The sequence below is a fragment of the Lissotriton vulgaris genome, chromosome 11 (assembly GCF_964263255.1).
Source record: "Lissotriton vulgaris chromosome 11, aLisVul1.2, whole genome shotgun sequence".
Lineage (NCBI taxonomy): Eukaryota > Metazoa > Chordata > Amphibia > Caudata > Salamandridae > Lissotriton > Lissotriton vulgaris.
The window spans coordinates 1,077,915,162-1,077,938,478 of NC_141699.1; the positions used below are offsets into that span (position 1 = coordinate 1,077,915,162).

Genomic DNA, 23,317 nt, shown 5'->3' on the forward strand with positions numbered 1-23,317 from the left:
GGAGTACTTAATGATCCCTGCAGGGTCTGGGGACCAGTGATTAGGGGAACGGGCATTAGGCACGGTCGAGGCGTGGACGGGTGCAGCCGGGGGTGCCTTTGGCACGCCAGCGACACGCCCGCTACACATGTCTGCTGCACATCGGCGCCATCCTCTGTTTATGTGAGGGGAGGCAGTGGATCAGGGAGAAGACTAGACTGTCTCCCTTCTAAGATGGCAGCCGAGGGTGGCCTTTCCGGAAGTAGGGAAAACTAGAGACCAGCCGTCCCTCCACTCAATCAACAGGATTGCGGCGGTGGACCGGGAGGAATGGCAGGAAAATAGCAGAGCTGTAACGCAGTAAGAATCAAATGAAAAATAGAGCAAAGGTGCTGAGCACACGTTTCAAGAATAAAACCAGTAAAAAGTGCAACTTGCTAAAATAACTGTATAACATGCAACTAGGGCTTTATACTAAACTACATCGGCAATTTCATACTGGTAAGAGGCTTCTTTAAACAATCTGGCACGCAAGTACCTGTCTGCAGCCTTACCGCTGCCCGTCGGCACCATCCTCCGTTTATAGGAGCGGAGGCAGTGGCTCATGGAGAAGACTAGACCGTCTCCCTCCCAAAATGGCAGGCGAGAGTGGCCCTGCAGAATTATAGTTCTTTTGAAACCCAACAAATATCTTACCAGATTTTCAAACTATCACCCTACATCTTGAAGTAATCTGTAACTGTAAGCTTTATGTGAAAATTAATTCTTGCAACCAGATTGACCTCTGTGCTTGACACTGTGGTTCATATTGATCAGGCTGATTTCATGAAACATGGACACTCTGTGAACAATACTAGATTATTATTCCATGAGATTGAAGCTGGTCCATCCTTGGCTTTCCCTTCTTAAGTCGTGGCACTGGATGCTGAAAAAGCGTTTGATAGTCCATTGGCAGTATCTAGTTCGAACCTTGTTTGCATTTAATTTTGGCAGTTCATTTATCCGCATGATATCAGCACTCAAGTCCTTCCACTAAACTTTTCATTAATGTTAAAATCTCTAGAAATTGTTACCTTTTTAGTGGCATCACACAAGGATGTCCCTTTTCAACATTGCTTTTTCTCCTTGCTGTTGAACCTTTACTCACTGCCATCAGAACTCTATTGAAATAGAGGCCTTATTATGAAGTTGCTATAAAATCTTCTGCTTATGCTTATGATGTACTTCTTTAGATTATTAATCCCAGCACTTCAATTCCTCTTCTATTACCTCTAATTCACACTCACACATTTCCGTTTATACTTTAAACACTAATAAAACTGAATGTTTGACTCTGAATGTTTATTTTTCCTCCGATATGCTTCCCAACAACGAGATAATATGACATTAAAAAAATGAATATTTTGGAATCCTATTTTTTCACACCATTAAGCAATTGATTACATTGAATTGTGACTATACCCTTAAACACATCAATGACAAATTTCATGAGTGGTCCACCTTAAATTAAATCCATAAAAATGCTCATTGCTACAGAAATATTTTACCTCTTTTCTATGATATCAACTCAACTCCTCTGAAGTTCTATAAACATGTAGATAAACTCTTATCTAAATTTATTTGGAATAACATAACCTCTCCTATAAGTTATAAAAACATGAATATTGCAAAGCTTAATGGTGGTTTTGTTTTGCCAGATTTTCTTAATTATCATAATTCATTTATTTTAAAGCAAATTTCGTTTTGGTTCAGTCAGACAGACTTTAATAAATCACTGTTGTGGCTTCTCATTAAACAAGGATTGATATAACCATTCCCTGTTCCTGCATTATTGACTATGCCTACTGCCATCACATTATCTGGAAGGCTCCACCATACTTAAATCTGCAAAACTAATATTACTGGTCTTAGACTTTTTCAATCTCCTATTTACATACCTCAAAACTATTGCTGTGGTATAATCCTTTAGTAAAACTTGCTTTAATTGCAACATTTTGGCAATCTTAGATAAAGGCTGGTATTTTTTACTGAAAAGATATATATTATGACAATACTTTTTTCACTTTTGAAGAATTACAACAAACATTTCTTTTACCTTCCTCGGATATTTCTAAATATGAACTTTTGTGTAATTTCGTCCTTGATTCATTATCTAACAATTTCCCTCAGAATGTTACCTCTGATTTATATATTTATATTCAAACAATAGCTATTTCCTTAAATGTTGTTTCAAAGTTTTCTTTAAAAAAAAGAACAATTTTACAGGGATAATATCAACTCTTTTTACTTTTTGGAATATAGAGCTTAATATATCTGCTTTTCAGAATATATGGAAGAAAATCTAGATTAATAATATTTCTGGCTGGCTTACTGTTTCTTTATACCAAACAAAGTCATCCATGATATTTCATTATTTAATAACGGCTTTGAAGGTCTACAATTCAAAGTTTTTAAGTTCTCCAAATTGTTGGCACTGTAAAATGAACGCTGGCTCATCAACACATATACTAGAGGAATGCAAAATTGTTTCTACGTTTTGGAAGGAAGTTTGGGATGTTATTACAAAAATCTTTAAAATCTCAGATAATCATTCTTATGATATTTTGATTAGGAAATCTGATTGTAAATCTGCTTCAAATAAAAAATTACTAGACTTTCTAGTCCCTGCTACTTTAAAATCAATTACTATTAATTGGAAAAATGCTTCATTATTATAAATTCATTCTTGGTGGGTATGGATAATGTTTGCTAGAAAGGGAGCTAATTTGACTCTTTTCGGTGTGGTTAATAACTCCTCTACTTATCACTTATTTTGGAAACCAACTGATGATTATGTAGCACTATATTTATAAATAAGTAGTACTAATTTTATACACACGGTTAATATGTAAGACTTTTGAGGTTGAAGGGGGTAGCTCTATTAGGTTTTCTCTGTTATGACGTTTGTCTTTATCCCCTTTTTTTTTAAACATAACATTACATTTGTCATTGTATATATACATTTATCATATAATTATCTTGTAATCTTGTATGTAGCACTTTCGGTGCTCTTTTTGCATGGTCCATTGTCCTATCATAAAAGTCAAAAAAATATTTTATACCTCCCACAAAAATCTAGTTTGCTCTAGGTACAATTTGATCCGTCATAGATGGATAGATATCATCTTACAGAACAGTAATAATTCGGAGTGAAAACGGCTTATTCTAATTTAAGAGTGGCTTATCGGTTACACCTATAAATTCTTGGAAACCACTGTTTTTCGTTTTACTTGGATTTCACAAGTGGATAGCGTTTTGGAAGGAGTGGATTAAATTATCAACAGAGGATGTTGTGACTCATGTAGACGTCTTAAAAGAAGTGGTGGAGGGACTAGAATTGATTGAGGTTTTTGACACACAATGCAATATACTCCTTGTTGATACTGAGCCAGGCGACTTGGTACTGAGGAGAACCTTTAACTCATAAGGGGTTGAAATGTCAACATATATCTCTATTTGATCCCTGATTATTTGGAATCCCCATGGTGCTATATTGTGCGCACAAGTATGTTAAACAATTTGGATATGGAGCAGGGAGAATCGATGGTGTCTTTGTACATATTTTATGTATTTAGGCATACACTTAAGCACTTTTGATATTAGTTGTACTGCCATTTGCATATATATATTGGAGGAAAATATATAACAGCAACAGAAACCTTCTCATTCTGATTGTTTTTTGTAAATTCAACCCTAGTGAGAACTTACCACAAGGTTGACACATGAATAGATTGATTGTTGGCCTCATAATGACCTGGCATGGCTCAAAGTACGCACCATGCAAGAAAAATAAGGTGCAAGAGAAAAATACAGAAACATTACATTATGAGCTAACACTCTTGAGGAATGAAAGATTAAGTAAAACATGTAAAATAAGAAAGGGACTAAATCACTGATAAGCATTGCCTTAACGTTTTTAACACTCCTTGTTTGTGAATTATCTGAGTTTTTGGCATTAATGCTAAGGGCATGAAGGTACCGTTTTATCAGCATACAACAGATAACTGGCTTTTTCTATAAGCACATAGTTTTTCCCTTTGTTCTTGACTCAGATATTTGGATCGACTGCACAAGGGTGCAAAAACCCTGCTTGTTTTTTGGATCAATTTTGCTGGAGAACAAATACAGCAGCTCTAGTTCTAAAGGAGTCAGCGACATGCAACCAGGGCCTCGCGTGTCACGGTGGGGAAGGTTAACATGGCTAACCCTGGTCGGAGCATGAGGCGGTGTACTCTGCTGAATTTACTTGAGTTAGTGGAAAACTGTGTGAAATTCCACGGAGCTCGATGGCCTGGTGGAGGTATATCCGCACCCCCCTGCACCCCAGGCCCCCACCCCGAAGGCCCCCCACTGTCGCCTAGTAAGACCTGAGCTTACCTGTCCTTGATCTCCTCCTGTCCTTGGTGGGTGGGTATGGCAGTGCCGGCTTCCTTCCTGGTTCCAGTTCCTTCCTTCTCCTGCTGCTGGCTGCACTCGTCAGTGGAAGACGAGTTCAGCCTGCAGCAGGAGTAGGTAAGTCCTAGACTCCTGTCCTCCTGGCACCGGTAAACTCCGCTTCGCTGCGAGTTAGCCACACAGGCTTAAACGTCACCAAGAGTCTCAGCACAATATATATAACACAAGATTACCATTGAATCACTTACCTTTACCGAGGGCAAGGCACCAAATAAAACGTGCATGCATCCACTCGTACGTGTGGCAAATGGGAAAGGGTGGGATCTATGCCTGTGAATGACGGGCATCTGGAATCATGTAGGCATGGAGACTCCTATGCCAGAGACAGTGATGCTGAAAGCGTCACTGGTCTACAGCGGATACTGCCATGGACCACAATGGCAAGAAAGGGCTTTAGAAAGGTAAGCCCTGCAGCATGCATTACAGTACAGAAAGTATATTTTCAGCCTGATTTCCGTCTCCTGCTTCAGCGTGAGACAGGGCAGGCAGCCTGGAACAGACACTCCAGGCTTAAATACATTATATCATTTTAAGATACAATCGTATTTCTAAATAAAATGATTTATTTAATATTTGTGTAGAAATTTCAGTAGCGTGCAGCCCTAGAGCCCTAATGGAGAAACCACAGCTGTATCTGAAGTGATGGTTTTAACCTACTGAGCTTTGCTATCAGAACAATGTATTTCCTATAAGTCCAAAGAGGCCACCGTACCCTCAGATCCTCATGAAATGGGTATCTTCAATCCAGTATGGTGCAGTAGATTCCTCTGGGGAAGGAACCTAACATGGACCCCTGCGGTGCACGGTGACCCCCCCCCCCCCGCCCATCCAAGGGGGCGCCGAGCAGCCTAAAGATGGTTTTACTGGTCCTCTGTCACCAAATCCCAAAATAATACACGCACAAGACGAATTATAGCCAAAATCTGGCCTACTCACTAGAAGAGTTTTTTCTCACAACAATTGGAAAAATATTGCCCATTTGTGTAGTAAATAGCCCAATCTTGCAACACTGCCCATTATATATCAAATGACTTGTCAATTCTTCAGTGATTCCACTATGTTAATAAATCTTGCTAATGGGAGTAGGATACAAATTGCTACATTTTTTAGGCTTTGGATTGTAGGAGAGCACCAGGCAGGTTTGTTCCCTCATAAATGCTGAGGTGCACATTTTTATTTACAGACGTCGCATGGGTAGTTACAGTGCAAGCATCATTGATTGGTCTGTTTTTCTACAAGGAATCGCTTGACATCTATGTTTGTTCATTCTTTCAACAGGTGCGGAAATATCTCCTGATGCTGGATGTTCGCAAGGACCATGTCAAGTTCTGGCGTCCTCAGGTGCTGCTCATGGTGTCGAACCCCAGGAGCAGTATTCCCCTGATCTCCTTCGTCAACGACCTGAAGAAGAGCGGCTTGTTTGTGCTTGGCCACGTGGAGCAGGAGAATCTGGGTGAGCCGAAACTCTACGTGCATGAGAAGAGAGCTTCCTTGATCCATCAGCAGGTCAAGATTTTATATTTGCAAGAAGTTGGTCAGTATTAGCATGCTGGAAGGCATATCTTACCGTACTTCCAAGGATAGTTCTATCTGGTACCTGACTATTCCAAAGAACTATAGTGAAATTTGATTTTGAAAGAGTTATATCCTACAATAATTACGATCACTAGAATTATTAAATATTTTTGAAAATATGATCTAAATAAAAAACAACTTTCCAATGTCCATATCCTTTTCATGTCCGGCTTTCAAGAGTTGTTAACCCATTGTATAGCTAATCCAACTTCATAGACCTTAGAAAGACTCTCCTGTTGAGAGAAGCATACCAATCTTTTCATTGGTTTATTGCATCTTGGCTTTTTGATTGACAAGAGTGTCTATCCATAAAATATAATAAGTCCTTGTCCTTTGCCGGGTAATCTTTGGGTCAGGCACATGCACTATCAACAATAAATAACCATTTTCAGAAAAGTTTGTGTACCTGAACTCCAAATGGATGCGGCACTGTATATGGGCTGATTTTCCTACATTTTTATTAGGGGATGGGTGAAAAATTTCAATCCGCCCGCAGAATTTGGTAACTCTGTGTTACTCTTGTAATGAGAAGGTCCGGACAAATTATGCCAATCGGCACATGTCCACATTTTTTCTGGTGAGGCTTGGACATCCCCTAGTACCATTTTCTAATGCAGGTGGTCGTTGTGAGAGGGCTTCTTCTCGCCTAGATTTGCTGCAGCTCGAGTACATTTTCTACATGAGTGGCAGAAATATCAACTTGAATGGCTGCGCGCTCTTGCGCACCACATGGAGCAGTTTGTGTTGATTTTTCAGTGTTGCTCATGCTACTGGTGCTAAACTGCAGCAGGATACGCATATTTTCACCCGTTGACGGATCTCGGCTTGAAACCTGCAGAGAACTTTTATGTAACTCTGCAAGCTCCACCCTCTCCTCATTTTTTTTATCATATAAACCTGTGTGGGAAGGGCAAGCTCTCCAAGGCTGTGATGTTTTTTCTTTTGAAAGCCCTTAGAAGAGGCCACCCATGTCAGGAAGCGCTGCATGTTTTTATCCCGGTCCAGAAGGGCATGTCCAGCAGGAAAGTTTTACAAGTCCTGCAGGGGAAGGCACCTTTTTTTTATCCTTGCTTGAAACACAATGTTTTTTTTATGTTTGAGCGCTCTAAACACATTGTTTCTCCTTTGTTTGATAGGTGTGAGCTTAAGTGCAATCTGCACCAATGCTTATACTTGCAATACAAAAATTGTCAATTATGTTTTTTCATGAGTCTTATTCCTCGTACAATTAAAATGGTAGACCAGCTTTGTTTAGACTGGAAATGTGCTTCTACCAATGCTGTAAAGATAGTAGAAAGACTAGTTTATTAACTTCTGGTATCACCTATGGATTTTGTTTTAGAAAAACACATATTTCAATTGTGCTATTGTGGTGAAAAAGTCGCAAATTTACTATCATTCATTCAAAATGATCTTGGCGTGAGTGAAACCTCAACACCTATGATGAGGGTCTGGCACCGTAGGCACGGTTTTATAGTTTTGTAATATTTCAAAAATGCCTTTTGAGAACCGATGGCTTTTAGAAAATGTATGGAGAAGTTTGTACATTTTTTCAGAATTTCCATTGGGTGTAGACCTCTACTCTAGAATTGTTCCGGGCTAACTATGATCACTCTTACTGCTGACTTACTAGGCACAATTCTTGGTGGGTGTTCACATTTTCAAAACTTTACAGCTGCTACCGCAGCCAAATTTCCAAATCTGTATTTGAATAGATTTATAAAGCTCTCAAAACCAAAGGTATAAAGACACTGAACCTTTTCGACAGCCAGCCAGTGGGAACCGATGTATTTTTAAGTTTTTCTAGAACTAAGCTGAATTGGAAGATGTCTTACTTCAAGTTGAAGCATAATCTATGGTCTTGACCCAACCACTGTCACAGTTTAACCTCTTAGTAGCTGTTGGTGAAACTTTATACTATCTGCGAATTGCCTCTACAGATCGCAAATCTCTGACTGATGCTGACCACGCCTTAGACCAATAAGCAAGAAGCAAACATTGAAATATAATAGGCAGATATTGTAGGGGGGAACGGGGCGGTGGGTGCGTGATCAAAGTTGGAGATGCTTCTGATGGCCTGGATTGCACGATTGACCACTTTCGGTAGCCAGCCTAATACCTTAGTTGGAACACTTAGGCGTGGAACATACAACCAAGAGAAGAAATTGTCTGATTGACTATGCTTTTTTACTTCTTCCTCTAGACTCACTTCCTTCGGACCCACTGCAGGATCAGTATGACTTTTGGCTTCACCTGGTGGATAGGCTGAATGTGAAAGCTTTCGTCAACCTGACCCTGGGGGACTCGGTGAGACATGGGGTTCAGCAACTCCTCTTCATCTCCGGCTTAGGTGAGCATTGATGAGCGTACTATCCAGCAATCAACCATATGTAAGGTCATACAAAATTACCCGCAAAGGGTTAAACCAAGGCAGACTCGCTTTGGGAAAATCATGGGATTTCCAGACAATCTGGTGGTTATAATAGACTGTGAAAGCCGGGGCAGGACCTATCACACATCACGCTGTGGGAGGGAGAGTCGAAAGCTTGGCATGGAATTAAATCTTTCACAAAATTACTGCATTTTGAAAGACCATTACTTTCCCAGAAATCTACAGATTTTTCAACAGAATGGCATGGCTATGCATGACCATCACAGACAGCTAGAAAGCCATGTGTGATTTGAGGTACATTTTCTCCTGATAGCAGGTCATTGGATTTCATCAGTTACTTGTTGTAAAGAACTCAAGAAGCCAGTCAGTGACTTCTTGGGAGAATTGTTTTGGATGCAATGTAGGTGGGATAAGCTTTGGGACAGAGGTCATTGAAGGAGAAGAGTCTGCCTTAAGATCATTGGTGATGGCCACTCCTACTGCTCTTAGGGTAGATCATTGGGAGAAGTTTGTGGTCACTTATTTTAGAGGTAGGAAGGAATAGCCACTTATAGGAACAAACCACATGAAAGGCATTACAAGATGTGGCTACTGAGGAGTGGTGCTGGAATAAGGGAGCAGCAGTAACTAAGGGGCTAAAGGAGAGAATTAAATCATAACAGGCCACAGGGAAGGGTATTAAAGATGGACCCTGATGGGGGTACCTGGGATGTGAGAAATCACATCATTTAGCTTCAGAAATCATTGTAAAATTGCGTAAAAAAAGCTTGCAATTAGGCATAACAATTTACGAATTTTGGGTATTCATGAAGGGAGCGAGTGTCTAATGTTAGGCAGTTTGGCATTGAGATCATTACGGAAGCTTTCCCGGAACTATCCCAGTGGGACCTGGAGCTCCAAAGAGATCATAGATTCCCCTTTCAGACAAAAAAGAATGCCAGGGCTGCCTCTAATATTAAGCCAAGAGCCATACTAATCTGTTTAAATAACTTTCTGGCTCGAGAGGCACTGTATGATCTGGCCAGGCCGGATCGAAAACGAAAGGGGAAAGGAGTGGAATTCTTTGTTTGTCCATACTATTGCCATGCCACAGTCCAACAGCGCTGGCAGTTTCGTCAACTCATTCCATCCTTTCAAGCCAAGGGAGCTCAAGCTTTTCTTCTCACCCCCTCTAAACTTAAAAATAATACACAAGGAGAGAACATACTTTCTAACCTTGGAGAGTGCGACAAAGGACTTATTAGCTGTTATGTAATTTTTTCCTTTAGCTCAAATCTTGAGTTGATCATTAATTTGGTATACAATTGTTTAATGCATTCTTTCCAGGGGGGAGGTGTACTCTGTATTCTCTTGTACTTGCTCTATGATTATTTAGTTCTATGATTCGGTTCAAGGTGATTTGCTAAGCAGATGGGAAGTGAACTGCGAGATGCACTATGCTTCTCAGGCAATCACTTCTAGGGACTCTTCAGTCCCTTTGCCTTTTGTGGGTGGGGTTCTGGGTGGGTCTGGAGGGGGAGGGAGGGCACTAGAGGGAGGTTGGGAGGGTACAGTGGTGGGGCAAGCAAGTACAAAATTATTTGTTCTAAGACAAGCACTGGATGTAACGTGATTAGCAGACTTTTTTTGTGCCAGGGACTGTACAGGTCAATTCAGCGAGAGGTGATGTTTTTGATTCACTGTTTAATAAACAATTAAAACTTCTATATGAGTAAATTAAGGATATGTTCGTGGAATATCTTTGGACTCAATAATAGGAAAAAAATAAGCATATGTTGACAAATAATTCAGAGTATGAGGTTAGATTTACTTTGCTCACAGGAGACACACCGGACATGGAACGACAGACGATGGCTTAATGATTTAGGTATGCAAGTATTGGGGTGCACTCGCAAAATACTACCACAAAGGGACTGGCAATCCTTATGAAAAGAGGTTTGGGGTGCGGTAAATGCATTAAAACTGATTAGTATGGCAGATGGGTAATAATGGAAATGTGTATAGAGAGCAAAATTTGGACTATTTGTTCGATTTATGGTCCAGATTTGATGATCCAGACATCATAAATTTTCTCAGTATAGAATTAGCTGGCTGGCCTGCTCCCTCAATAGTATGTGGAGATTTTAATATTCATCTCGAGGGAGACTCTGATATTCGGTCTGAGTTGATGTATGCTGGGTTAAAGAAAAAGACTTATAAGGCATTAAGAGGCTTAGTAAAAGAATTTGGGCTTGTTATGTTGGGTTTGCAAAAAATATTACTCCATCGGGCTATATTTTCTTATCAGCCCCTCATCAGAAATTTGTCCGTTTGGACTATTTTATTGTCACTTCCAGACTTATTAGTAATATCAGGTATGAAATATTTCCCAGAATAATATCGGATCACAATCCTATATTGATAGAGATTAAAACAGAGGTGGGCACTTCACCTAATGCGACCTCATGGACGTTTGAGCGTAAATTGTTGGCAGACCCTCTATATATCGAGTATATGGGGAATTGGATAAAGGAATTTTTTGAGTTCAATCGAGGATCTGCATCAACCCAAATGGTATGTGATGCTTTTAAAGCTGCTGTATGCGGGGAGACCCTGTCTTTCTCTATTAACAAGCAAAGAACTTCCCGGGATAAACTAGCTTCTTATTATAAGGCAGTGCAGGAGTGGGAAGCCAAACTAGTTATAGCTATGAATTCCTCGCAAGACACTGAACATATCAAATCTAGTCTTTCCATACACGAATCTAGGCTGTATGAGATCTTTGCTATGAATCTAGCGGAACAAGTGGTAGTTTTCCGATCACAAGTGTATGAAGTTGGGGAAAATTCAGGACGGATTTTGGCTAAAAAAATCAGACAAAAGGAAGCATTCAATTGTGTCAATAAGATACAGGACAAGATGGGACAAACTCACCACCAACCTGAGGGAATCCTAGAGGTTTTCCGTTTATTCTATAGTAAACTGTATATTTGAATCTATTTTAAATTTTTGTGGTCCTGGCAATATTTCTAAATTAACCACGCACAGGCGGCAGCACTCGATCTAGATATCACATGGGAAGAATTAGAGACAGCCATTCTTTCCCTTGCGGCTCGTAAGGCTATGGGACCAGATGGCATCCGGTTAGAGTTTTATAGGGTGTTCCGCCACGTCCTAAAACAAGATCTGCTTCTAACTTTCTTAGAAGCTCAGAAAGGGGTAGCACCAGTATCTTGGCGGCAATCGATTATTATGGCCTTTCTCAAAAAAGATAAACCTCCCCTTCTTCCATCTTCCTATAGGCCAATCTCATTGATCTAGGCTGATAGCAAGATCTTTTCATCCCGTCTCTCAGGTATAATAACGTCAATTGTATCACATTGGCAGCATGGTTTTATCCCTAATCGGGATACCACGGACCATGTTTGGTGTGTGATTGCCTTAATGGATTGGGTCCAAGGGACCAAGACGGCACTTGGCATTATCCTGTTGGATGCCGAGAAGGCATTCAACAGGGTAGCCTGGCTGTATCTCTGGGATCTGCTTTCACTGAAGGGTTTCGGTCCTCAGATGATCTCAGCTTTAAAAGCACTCTATGTTCTACCTACTTCATGTATTAAAATTGGAGCGAAAAAATCCTCCTCTTTTTCTATCCTACGAGGTACTCGACAGGGATGTCCGTCTTCACCACTTTTGTTTGCCCTTTATATTGATATTTTTTTTTAATGAACTGAACAAAGCGGAGGATATAGTGCCTGTACAAGTCACACGTACTAGTTATAGAGCTCTCGCTTACGCTGACAACATAGTAGTGACCACAACCGATATTCAGAGGGCATTGCCAATAATAGAAGATCTGGCAATTCAGTTTGGAGCCTTTTCAGGGTACAAACTGAATATATTCAAAACCCAAATCCTATTAGTGGGTCAGAATCCTCCTGCACAGCTTAAGACAGTGGCAGTAGCGACATATCTGGGCATCAAAATTACATCTCCAGTCTCTGCCATCCCAGAGTTAAATTTAAACACAGTCCTGAAAAAAGGAAATTCCTCGCTTGAGTGGATTGATCACCTCCATTTATCCTCATATGGCCAGAATAACGTTTTAAAAATGATCATACTCCCAAAATGTCTTTATATGTTTCGGACAATCCCCCTTGAATTCCCCCTGAGCTGTTTTAAACAATTAGAAAGGATGGCAACTAGATTCTTGTGGGGTTATAAACGCCAGCGCAGATCATATAAGAAGATGATCCTCTCAAAGGCTAGGGGTGGGTGGGGAATCCCGCATTTTTTGTATTATTATTTTGCAGCAGTATTACAGTTTATCATGCCGCTGATAATCGGTGGAAAGGCACGAATTCCAGTGAGCCACTCACCATCAATTTATGAATTTGCATTGGGGGAGGAGTGCCGCGGCTGTCTTGTTAAAAATATAGAGCCAAGCTACTTTAAAAAAACTAAGTTCAAGACTTTGAAAGCCGCATATGGGGTATAAAGGATAATCAAGCGCCAATTAGGGATTCAGAAAATCCTGTTGTATACACCTTTTTCATCATCTAGCATTTTTCCCCCAGTTTTTCAAGATTACGTTATGACCAGATGGCGTAACTGGGGAATTCATTCTGTGGGTGACCTGTGGCAGAACGATCAGCTTATCTCTTTTGCGGAGCTTTTAGACAAGTATAATTTAACAAGCCATGACTTGTTCAAGTATCTGCAGATTCATAGTTTCTTTAACACTCCTCTCATCGACAGCATGTTTTCAAAAAAATCGATAGGTTATTACTATAACCTGCTTATCTCTGCATGTTCAGATGATATAGAGTCTCACCATAGGAGATGGGCAGAAAAGTTGGGTAGCGATAATATCCAGATAGAGGAATCCATTGCATTGGCGAACACTATTTTGATCACAGGCAGATCACGCACACAGCATTATATGGCCTTATTCGAACTATATTATACGCCCTCAAAAATCTCTAAATAGGGGCCGACTGCGGGTACATCGTGCAGTAGATGTGGGCTGTTTGCAGCCGATGCACTGCACATGTATTTTTGTGTCCTCGGTTATCCTCACTTTTTACTGCAATTCAGAAATTCCTGGCACTATTGTTTGGCTCTACAGTTATTCTAACAGGGGAACTAGTTCTAATTGGGGTAACCTCTGATACATTACCGGTTGGGAAGAAAAATCTATTTTTTATCTGTATGGCAATAATACGGGCATGTATCACCCAAGAATGGATCAATCCAGTTCCCCCTACTTTTGATACTTGGAGAGCTCGCCTCCTAGCTACATATAATATAGAAGCGGCTATATATAGAACAAAGGGCCGGAAAAAAAGAGCTTTGGGCATGAAGATCTGGGCACCCGTTCGGCAGTGGATTCAAGGGGAGTTGGATTGAGCATATTCCTTCTTCGGGGTATTTTAAATATTTGGTTTGTACTAGTTGTGGCCTTTCCTCCCTGTCTTTGTTATTGATTATGAACAAATATTACTTTGTCATGCTTATGTTCCATCTGTATGACCTTTGTTGTTTTTTTGTGATGTAATGCCTTTCTTTTCCGCCTTATCTTTGAATATGTATTCTGTCTTGCTTGCATAAAAAAGGGGAATAAAATCCAATTTAAAAAAAGCTTGCAATTAAAATTTTATAGTAAATGTGGTTTGTGGGTATCTCACATTACTTTTCTCACATGTGTGTGCACTTCACAACAAAAATAAAAACTTGCAGGAGACTGGTGTGAGCCAACGATATCTGCCAGCAAGACATGTTCTGCATGAACAAGTCTCCATTGTTAAAAAAAAATGTAAGCTTGCATATTGTGAATCTGCAATAAATGTCTTTTAACATAAAATTCAAATATTTTGTGCTGGCTTAGTACATGGTCAGTGAAAAGCAGTGCTTGGCAATCAAATTTTGAACAATGAGAGAAAGTGATTCTTTTTGCTAACATCATTCTCTTTGTGTCTTGTAGGTGGTATGAGACCCAACACCATTGTGCTGGGATTTTACGACAGCTGCCCGCCACAGGATTTCCTGGAAGAACAAACAGCCACAGCTACCCAGAAGACAATGAGCATCACTAGTGACAGCAAAGACCTGGAGATCAGCTTCCCACCAGTGCGGAAGGGGATGTCCCCGGGGCGGCTGTGTGCTAAGGAGTATGTCTTCATCATTGCAGACTCCATCAAGATGCTGAAGAATGTAGTACTGGCTCGGTACTTTGCAGACTTCGACAAGGAAAAGGCGTTTGCCCATGGAGGTAAGGGCGCCTATGTGGATGTTTGGCCAGTAAACCTCCTGCGCCCCGACAGCAACAGCTATGTAGACACCTGCAGCTTGTTTATGCTGCAGATGGCCTGTGTCCTGACGATGGTGCGTTCCTGGAAGCGGGCCAAGCTCCGCCTCTTCCTCTGCATAGAGTCCGCCAGCCCCCGCCCAGTGCAGGAAGAGAAGCTGAGGCAGCTGCTGAAGGAGCTGCGCATCCAGGCCGACATTGAAATTGTCAACTGGGACGCTGTGGCCGCCTTGCACTGGCACAAGCAGGCTGCCGACGGGGAAGAGGAGGACTTCGAGGCCTTCACTAACTTTCCCACCAATGCCAACCGTATCTCTGACGAGTACCTGGAGGCGGTGAACAAGATGATCTTGGAACAGAATACCAAGCGCCCACCAGCTGTTCGTTTCCTCTATCTACCTCGCCCGCCAGCTGACACTGGACTTTACAATCGATACCTCCACCAGCTCGACACCATCACCAAAGACTTGGGACCTACCTTGCTGGTCAATGGCCTGAGTGCAGTCATAACCACACAACTTTAGAAGCTCGTGCTGTAAAGCAAGGGCATGAGTATCAGACTGGATGAATGATTGAGTGAATCAATTAAGGTTTTATAATAGACAGGAGTGAAGACAAAGACACGATTCACGAAGGTAACTTACGAATCGTCAAGTTACGAGAGCGGAGACTCTGTTCATAAGTTTCCTTCGCAAATCGGTCCTAAAATGTGGATTTTTGAGTGGTTCAAACTAGAACATTTCAACCTTTGTAGGCCCTTTTGAAATGTATTCCTTAAAGAATGAACAATGGAAGGTCCATGGATTTTCAGACATGGCTCCCTGGATGATATTGTTCAATAAGAAATTAACTTCTTCCAAATGTATTATAGTGACCCAGGCAGGTGGTCTGTTTCACATTCCAATGGGAGGGCAGAGACATCTGTGTTGCTGTGTGTCCTAGATAAATGGGCAGTTGCACGATCCATCAAAAAGGGACTTTTACCAACAAAAGAACATTCTATTTTTTTATATGAAAAATTGTGCATAGTTTGAAAGCACTTTATCTGTTTTTACATACCTTATGTGGAGAATTGCAAAAGAGAATTTAGAATGAGAATTGCCTTCTATACAAGAACTCAGGAGAGTTTTTTTTCAAGAAACAGATTCCTACCTCTGCTAATTAGAAGAGTGGCCACAAGCATGAAAGAGGAAAGAGATAAGCAAGCTATGGGGCTGTGGGTGATGTGTGAATATAAAGTATGAAGGGCTTTACTTGAAAGGTACTTGGAGGTCATTTATCCATGCTCGGGATATTTGAATATTTAAGACTATATTTATAAACTGCTACTTTCTATAGGTCTTCTATAAAAGGGAATGTCCTTTCCCTCAACCTCTAGGGAGCCAAGTGACTGATAAATCTTATCTCTTTTCATAATGGATCTTGTCTTCCCTAATTGGCACAGGATTCTGTAGAATGTATCTAAAATGTTTAGAGCAATCAGTACTCACTTCAATATAACATCAATAGGAATTGCAAAGAGTGAGATTGGGTAATGCCTCAACTCAAGCCTCCAGACCATGATGAAACAGACAAGCATTCAGGTGGTTGTCTTTCCAGAGGTGATTGGTCTCCCCTACTAGTGGAGGAGAGTGGTAAATGCCCAGCTCTGTACAATTGTTTATAAAGTTGGTGGCATCACCAGGAAACCTTTAACATTGATTGGCAAACAGTAGACATCGTAGGATCACGGGCAAGAATTGACAATCAATTATCCGACATACATCTCTACTGAGCCATGAATTACATGGGCTCCAGTGCGTAGAGTAACGCATAGATGCGACAGTGGTGTTCTTACAATTTAAAAAAAATAGTATTTATTTAATGTATATCCTTCAGTTACAGATTTGACCTCTTAGTGTCTGTCTGTGTTAATTCTGACTTAAGTGCTGACATAAAAGAGAGAGGTCATTTTACTATTCCTGCTATTAGGGTGCCCATTCAAATGCTTTAATTAACAAAATAAGTTATATGTGTGTAATTTCATTTCAGGAAGAGAGCAGGTGAAAGGCCGGCCTATTTTATGGGGGTAGATAGTTTGTTAGAACTGGCCAGCGGCAGCACACTACTCATTTGCTGTTGGCTAGAACTTTGTCCTGGGAGCATCTTGCTGTATTTTGGACCAACTCTAGCGCGAGCAGCGAGCACTACAGAGATTAAGGGGCCTATTACGATTGCATTTTTTCCGCATCCTCCGGGCCGGCGGAAGCCATCGACGGGCCAGAGGATGCGAAAAAACCGCAGTGGACCCACCAAAGACCCACCACCACATTAGGATGGCTGGTGGGTCCTGGTTTCCGTCCGCAGCTTTTCCGCTGCGGTTGGCTTACAACCGCGGCGGAAAAGCTCTAATATGGTGGTGGTGTCTCTCAGACACCGCCAGCCATATTAGGATCGACTTTAAAAAATGCTTTTCCGCTGCGGTTTTTTCCGCTGTGGAAAAGCATGTGGAACTTCAATGCGGGGGCCCGTTGCGGGCCCCCTGGGTGAAGGGGGGTGGGGGGTGCACATGGGGGGTACCTATGGTACCCCCCTGCATTTGTATGCAAAAATTGGCAGGCACCGCACGGTGCCTGCCGCTTTCTGCATACAAATGCAATGTATGCATTTTTACCATTGCGGCGGGTGCAGCTTGAAGCCGCACCCGCCGCAATGGTAAAAATAGAGGATGTGACCACCAGGGTGGCGGTCACATCCTAATTGGGCAGGAGGGAACTCCGCAGGCCATGCGGAGGTTCCCTCATCCTCTATGGTCGCGGACGGACTCCAGTCCGTCCACAATCTTAATGGGCCCCTTAGTTTGGTTCTATTTTGGTGTGATACGGTGGAACAGCGAAGAGATTTCCAGGTATTGCATTCTCTATCTTGGTAACACCAAACGTTTGTGGATATAAAATGCCAGTAAGCGTGATAGCACATACCGATGCCGCATTCTGTTTGGAACGGTGGTCTGGGGATGTAGAGGAGAAGGCTCTTCATGCCACACACACACACACCATGCTTTGAATTGCCTACTGCTAGTGTTAAAGGGAGCCATGGCTTGCCGACAGTCCCAGGAAAATATAATAGTGTTGACGTGGCCATTTCACAAACTTATGGATCCACACCAGGCAGTAGATAAGAAAAGATGGCAGATGGAAACATAGACCATTGCCTTAGGCCATGTAATAAAACTTGAAGGTGGTACAATATTGACTTAGAACACCGGGAGAGCTTCTTCAGAATTGAACCTTGTGCCGTTTTTCCACAATGTGTTTTTCTTTAGGCTCTCTTAATGGCAGATGTAATCCCAGTATTTAGACCGGCTTATGTGTAATTGCCCCCTTTAAGCACGTAACCCTGAGTTCTTCCATTCAGAGAGTCTTCCGGTGCCTTTGATGATGTACCATCATTCTACCACCACGCACGCCCTCAGAAGCCAACACTTGTGCTTTTTACTTCTTCCTCGGCTATTTTCACTGTTCACGGTTGTCTGTGTCAATTTGCTCCTGAAAAGGGACGCCTCCAAATTTGGTTTCTTCTTCCAATTAATAAGATTATTCTTGGACCCCACCTTTACCTGGGAGTACGTTGACAAGGAGTTGGCAATTTAATGTGTGTTTCAAGCACTACCTATTTGCAAGCATGAGTATGTTGATGATCAGGGGTCTGGACTGATGGTTTTCAGGCACAGGGTCTGCCTTGAGTTCTGCACTGGATTATCCCAGTGGTGTGACACTTAGGCCCTTAATGGCTAAAGCCATGCCAAATCTTCTAGATAGCTACTCACTTTTAGAACCAATCAATGTAAATTCATCTTGTTTTGAAACTTTGACAGTCCGGCGAGGCTCTGGCTCTTGAGGACCAACACAGAATGCCTCTGGTAAAGGCCCATGATAATCTATGTTCTTAGTCACAGCCATTTGCATATTTTTGTCTCCTTCGCTTTTTCTGCATGGTCCAGTCTACGATTATGGCATGACAAGATTGGGACCACAACTGAGTTTACGCCCAACTCTGTGAACTCCACGTACTGCAACTATGCCAGCTCCGCCTGGGCATGCTCTGACCCTTGTAATGCAATTTTTGAAGACTATTATCTGTTTCTAACAAAGTTAGCTCAATTTGTAAGACTAGTCCCTCATTCTGTACCAAATAATAATGTGTACAAAGCCAATGCTGATTCGAACCAAAATAATGCAAGTGCAACCCGTACCTTCTTCAAACCAAAATAATGCAAGTGCAACCCGTACCTTCTTCAAACCACAACAATGCAATGTGCAACCTGTGCCTTCTTCAAACCAAAATAATGCAAGTGCAACCCGTGCCTTCTTCAAACCAAAATAATGCAAGTGCAACCCGTACCTTCTTCAAACCACAACAATGCAATGTGCAACCCGTGCCTTCTTCAAACCAAAATAATGCAAGTGCAACCCGTGCCTTCTTCCAACCAAAATAATGCAAGTGCAACCCGTACCTTCTTCAAACCACAACAATGCAATATTCAACCCATGCCTTCTTCCAACCAAAACAATGCAATATTCAACCCATGCCTTCTTCTAACCAATATAACGCAATGTGCAATCAGTACCTTTTTCTAACCAAATTAATGCAATGTGCAACCTGTGCCTTTTTCTAACTAAAATAACGCAATGTGCAACCCGTGCCTTTTTTCTAACCAAATTAAGGCAGTGTGCAAAACCAGTGTCTAACTCTGAGCAACATCATGCAACGGATGACATTAGAGTGGCTTCTGAGCAAAATATTGCAATGTTAAGGACCAGTACATACCTCTGACCAAAAGAATACACCGAGGTACAATTGTGCCTCACTGACAGTTATTGAAGTGTGCAAGTGGAGTGCCTCCTTCTGAACAAAATAATGCAATGTGCAGGACATCATCTATTTATGACCAAAATAATGCAACGTCAGAGGCTTGTACCTGCCTCTGTCCCTGTGCCTGCATCTGGCCTGATAATAAAATATGCAAATCTTTGTTTTTGACTAAAATAATGCAGTTTGCAGCATCAATGCTTGCTTGTGGCAATATTAACGAAATGTGCAAAACTAGACCCAGCTGCTAAACAAAATAATGCAATGTGCCAAACAGAGCATTCTACTATCCAAAGTAAAGCAATGTGCAAAACAGAGCTTTCCTCAATCCAAAATTATGCAATGTGAAAAACAGAGCTTTCTTCGATCCAAAATAATGCAATGTGCCAAACAGAGCATTCTACGATCCAAAGTAATGCAATGTGCAAAACCGAGCTTTCCTCAATCCAAAATTATGCAATGTGAAAAACAGAGCTTTCTTCGATCCAAAGTAATGCAATGTGCAGAACAGAGCTTTCTTCGATCCAAAAAAATTCAATGTGCCAAACAGAGCATTCTTCGATCCAAAGTAATAAAATGTGCAAAACAGAGATTTCTTCGATCCAAAATAATGCAATGTGCAAAACAGAACTTTCTTCGATCCAAAATAATGCAACGTGCAGAACAGAGCTTTCTTCGGCCCAAAATAATGCAATATGAAAAACAGCTTTCTTCATCGAAAATAATGCAATGTGCAAAACAGAGCATTCTTCGGCCCAAAATAATGCAATGTGCATAACAACTTTCTTTGATAAAAAAAAAATGCAATGTGCATAACAACTTTCTTCGATCCAAAATAATGCAATGTGCAAAACAGATAATGCAACGTCGGACACCAGAATCTCTTTCTGATCACAATAATGCAATATGCAAGATCACTGCTTGGTGATCAATAATCGATTCTTCCTACTCCTGAAATGCTTTTGACCAATGTCATGTCCTCTTTGAGGACAAAGTTCAGCAAAGAGCAACAAAAGCAAACTCTAACCCAGCAAGTGATATCCTTACACTCTACCAACAGTGTCCAAATGTATCTCCAAACGTGGTATCCCTCCTATGCTTGCTGGGGCCCATGCTCACCCATCCCACCATCACTTGCAGCCGCTAAACCCATACAACCTCATCGCCCCGACTCCTGTGCAAAAACTTGTGATCCATGGTCAGAAAATGTACCTACCTTGCCCTGTCACCTCGAAAGACCTACAGGCAGTCCCAAATGACTTGCTTGTTCTTTATGGAAATAACTCCTATGTGCAGCTTGGTTGCAAGGAGTGTAAATTGGGACTTCTTTCTCCAAATGTCCATGAACCTGATGCTTTGACACTGTACCTGGAAGCAGGAGAGGTTTATGTGGACTCTGTTACATCAAACTTTGCATCACGTGTCACTTTGCGGTCAATTAGATCGCGACACCGTGAGGCATACAAAGTGATGAGCCTTCCATATAATGTATGTATAGTTGTGCACGGATAGGGCCAGTGCCTCTGAACATTCTGTGACGCCTGCGATGTGCAGTTTCACCATTGGCAAGCCAATTGGTGACAATGCATTCCAGAACACTCCATGAAAATTGAGGCTCAATAAGAAAAAGTTACATGATTAGTCTGGTCTGGTCAGGCTCTGGAATCACATGATTGAGTGATTCACTTAACGTGTGTCTTGTGCAGAGCACGCTCTGATAGCAGGACTTATGTGGGTGCCTGAGGACTTCTGGCTCAAGTCTCACCCTCATAAGGACCTGAAGAAGGGGCCTGAAGAAGCAATAAGTCAAGGGGAATTTAAAACTACTGAAGATAGGGCACACAGAAGAAACACACAGGTTCTCTAAGCTCTTATTAGACTAAGGAGGTAACGCTTCAAGGTGAATGCACAGTATACATCAGAATTCTACACAGGCTGTCCTGGAATCCGGTCCCATTCCAGATTTTTAGCATATCCCCATTTGGATAAATATAGTTTTTCTTAAACATCTGTCATGGATCCGGCCCGCCAGGACCAACTTTGGAGAACCCTGGCCTACATCTTCACCAGTTCGCTCATCAGACTTGGTTAGTCACACCACAGTATCAAGACACTCCAGATCACACCACTGTTCGACAAACACGGATGTGGAGGCTAGCTGCCACATTAACACTACATCAGAGGAGACCACACATTGCCACACTTCCCCTGTTACACTAACACAGCTTGCACAGACATACACTTCTCTCCTTCACATTTAACAACAAGATACACATGCAACACCTGCAACACCGCCACACTTCTCCTTCCCCACATATTACTCTTCCCCTAAATTAACCCAAAACACATATCTCTCCTGCTACTTCCTAATGCACAACAACATGGACAACTAGCACTCCAGTCGAGAACTGTACCGGTCCGGCACGCATTCACCTGGTGTGAATGCAGTGATCTTGGGGCTGCCCAGGGTCAACCTTACACTCCACACACAAACGCACTCTTTGCACGCACAGTTGTTCAAGGCACTGTCCCCTGGTCGAGAGCAATGATCATCGGTTTAAATTGTGAGGGTGCCAAAATGCTATTCCTCTCCTTTCCTTTGTTTTCACTGGTCACCAGAGTTGTAGTCACAAAATATACCATACGTTGGAGCAATATTCTGATTTCTGTAGGTACTCTGCATTAGATTAACACCTTTAAAATGAATATACGCAAAAGATAGTGTAAAGACACGTCCCACCAGCCTAGATCTTCATAAGCCACCTCCATCATGCCGGCCAGGCACACCATGGCAATGGAACACTCCAGATCACGCATTCTCAAAAAGGCTTGAACCAGTTAGTATCCTCTGATCAGAGGGTGTCGCACGATACACTAAATCGGTTCCAAGATCAGACACAAAGTCTGGGCAATCTCACTTCATGTCCTCGATCCATGCAACGTTGTTGCGTCGGCTTAGTTGAACCTCAAAATGGTCACTCCAGTTTGTGGGAAGATGTTACAATCTTTATCGTAGTGTCCATGTATCAAAGGTCCCTATTTTTATACTAGTAAATGCAATGTGAGTGATTATCTGCCGTGCAGCAAATGCTTCAAATCAATGCAAAAATCAAATGTATTGAAAATGATTTTATATAAAGTTAGCAATAGCATTGATGTGATGCATACGAGAACCTAAACTTTTTAGTTTTATGTACAATTTCAAATGTAGCTCCCACAAAATGGGAGTTCTGACTGATATGTAAAATGTTCTATATTTTTAATGGAGAAATTTGAGAGCAAATAAAATTAATAAATGCGTGTTTTAAAATGTTTTTTTTTGCAAATAGAGTCATCAGGTTGTGGTAATATATTTTTTGTCCTAGTCAACTCGAACAGTGTAATAAGAATGTAATCAAATGTTGCCTGTGTAGTTTGTAAAAAGTATAGAGCTGCTCGGATTGTTTCACTTAACATCTGAGGTAATTGAGACAAAGTGATGTTCCCTGTAGAGGTGGGTGCAATTGTTTCCAAGAAGTAAATTGGGTCGTATTGTATGCTATACCTCTTCTTTCTTCCCTCCAAAACCCCTTTTTACTTTACTCGTCCAAAAGCCTCCTCCTACTGCTAAAAAAAGAAAGAAAAATATCCAAACCCTACACTCTTCTATCCCTCCACTATCCTTTTCAATACAAAATAACAGACCAAAATGTTCACTTCTTAAATTCCATCTTCCACTATACTAATTCACCACTAATCCT

General features: G+C 41.4%; 1 protein-coding gene across 1 annotated transcript in view; it reads left to right on the forward strand.

Annotated features, from left to right (window-relative positions):
* The window catches only part of LOC147684154 (solute carrier family 12 member 9-like), a 582,177-nt gene extending 559,298 nt beyond the window's left edge, over positions 1 to 22,879 (forward strand). Inside the window, exons 11-13 of the mRNA XM_086944548.1 lie at positions 5,752 to 5,926; positions 8,252 to 8,398; positions 14,403 to 22,879. Coding sequence (XP_086800674.1) covers positions 5,752 to 5,926; positions 8,252 to 8,398; positions 14,403 to 15,250 — 1,170 coding nt within the window. The 3' untranslated portion in view covers positions 15,251 to 22,879. The remainder of the gene's footprint in view (positions 1 to 5,751; positions 5,927 to 8,251; positions 8,399 to 14,402) is intronic.
* The last annotated feature ends 438 nt before the right edge of the window (positions 22,880 to 23,317 follow it).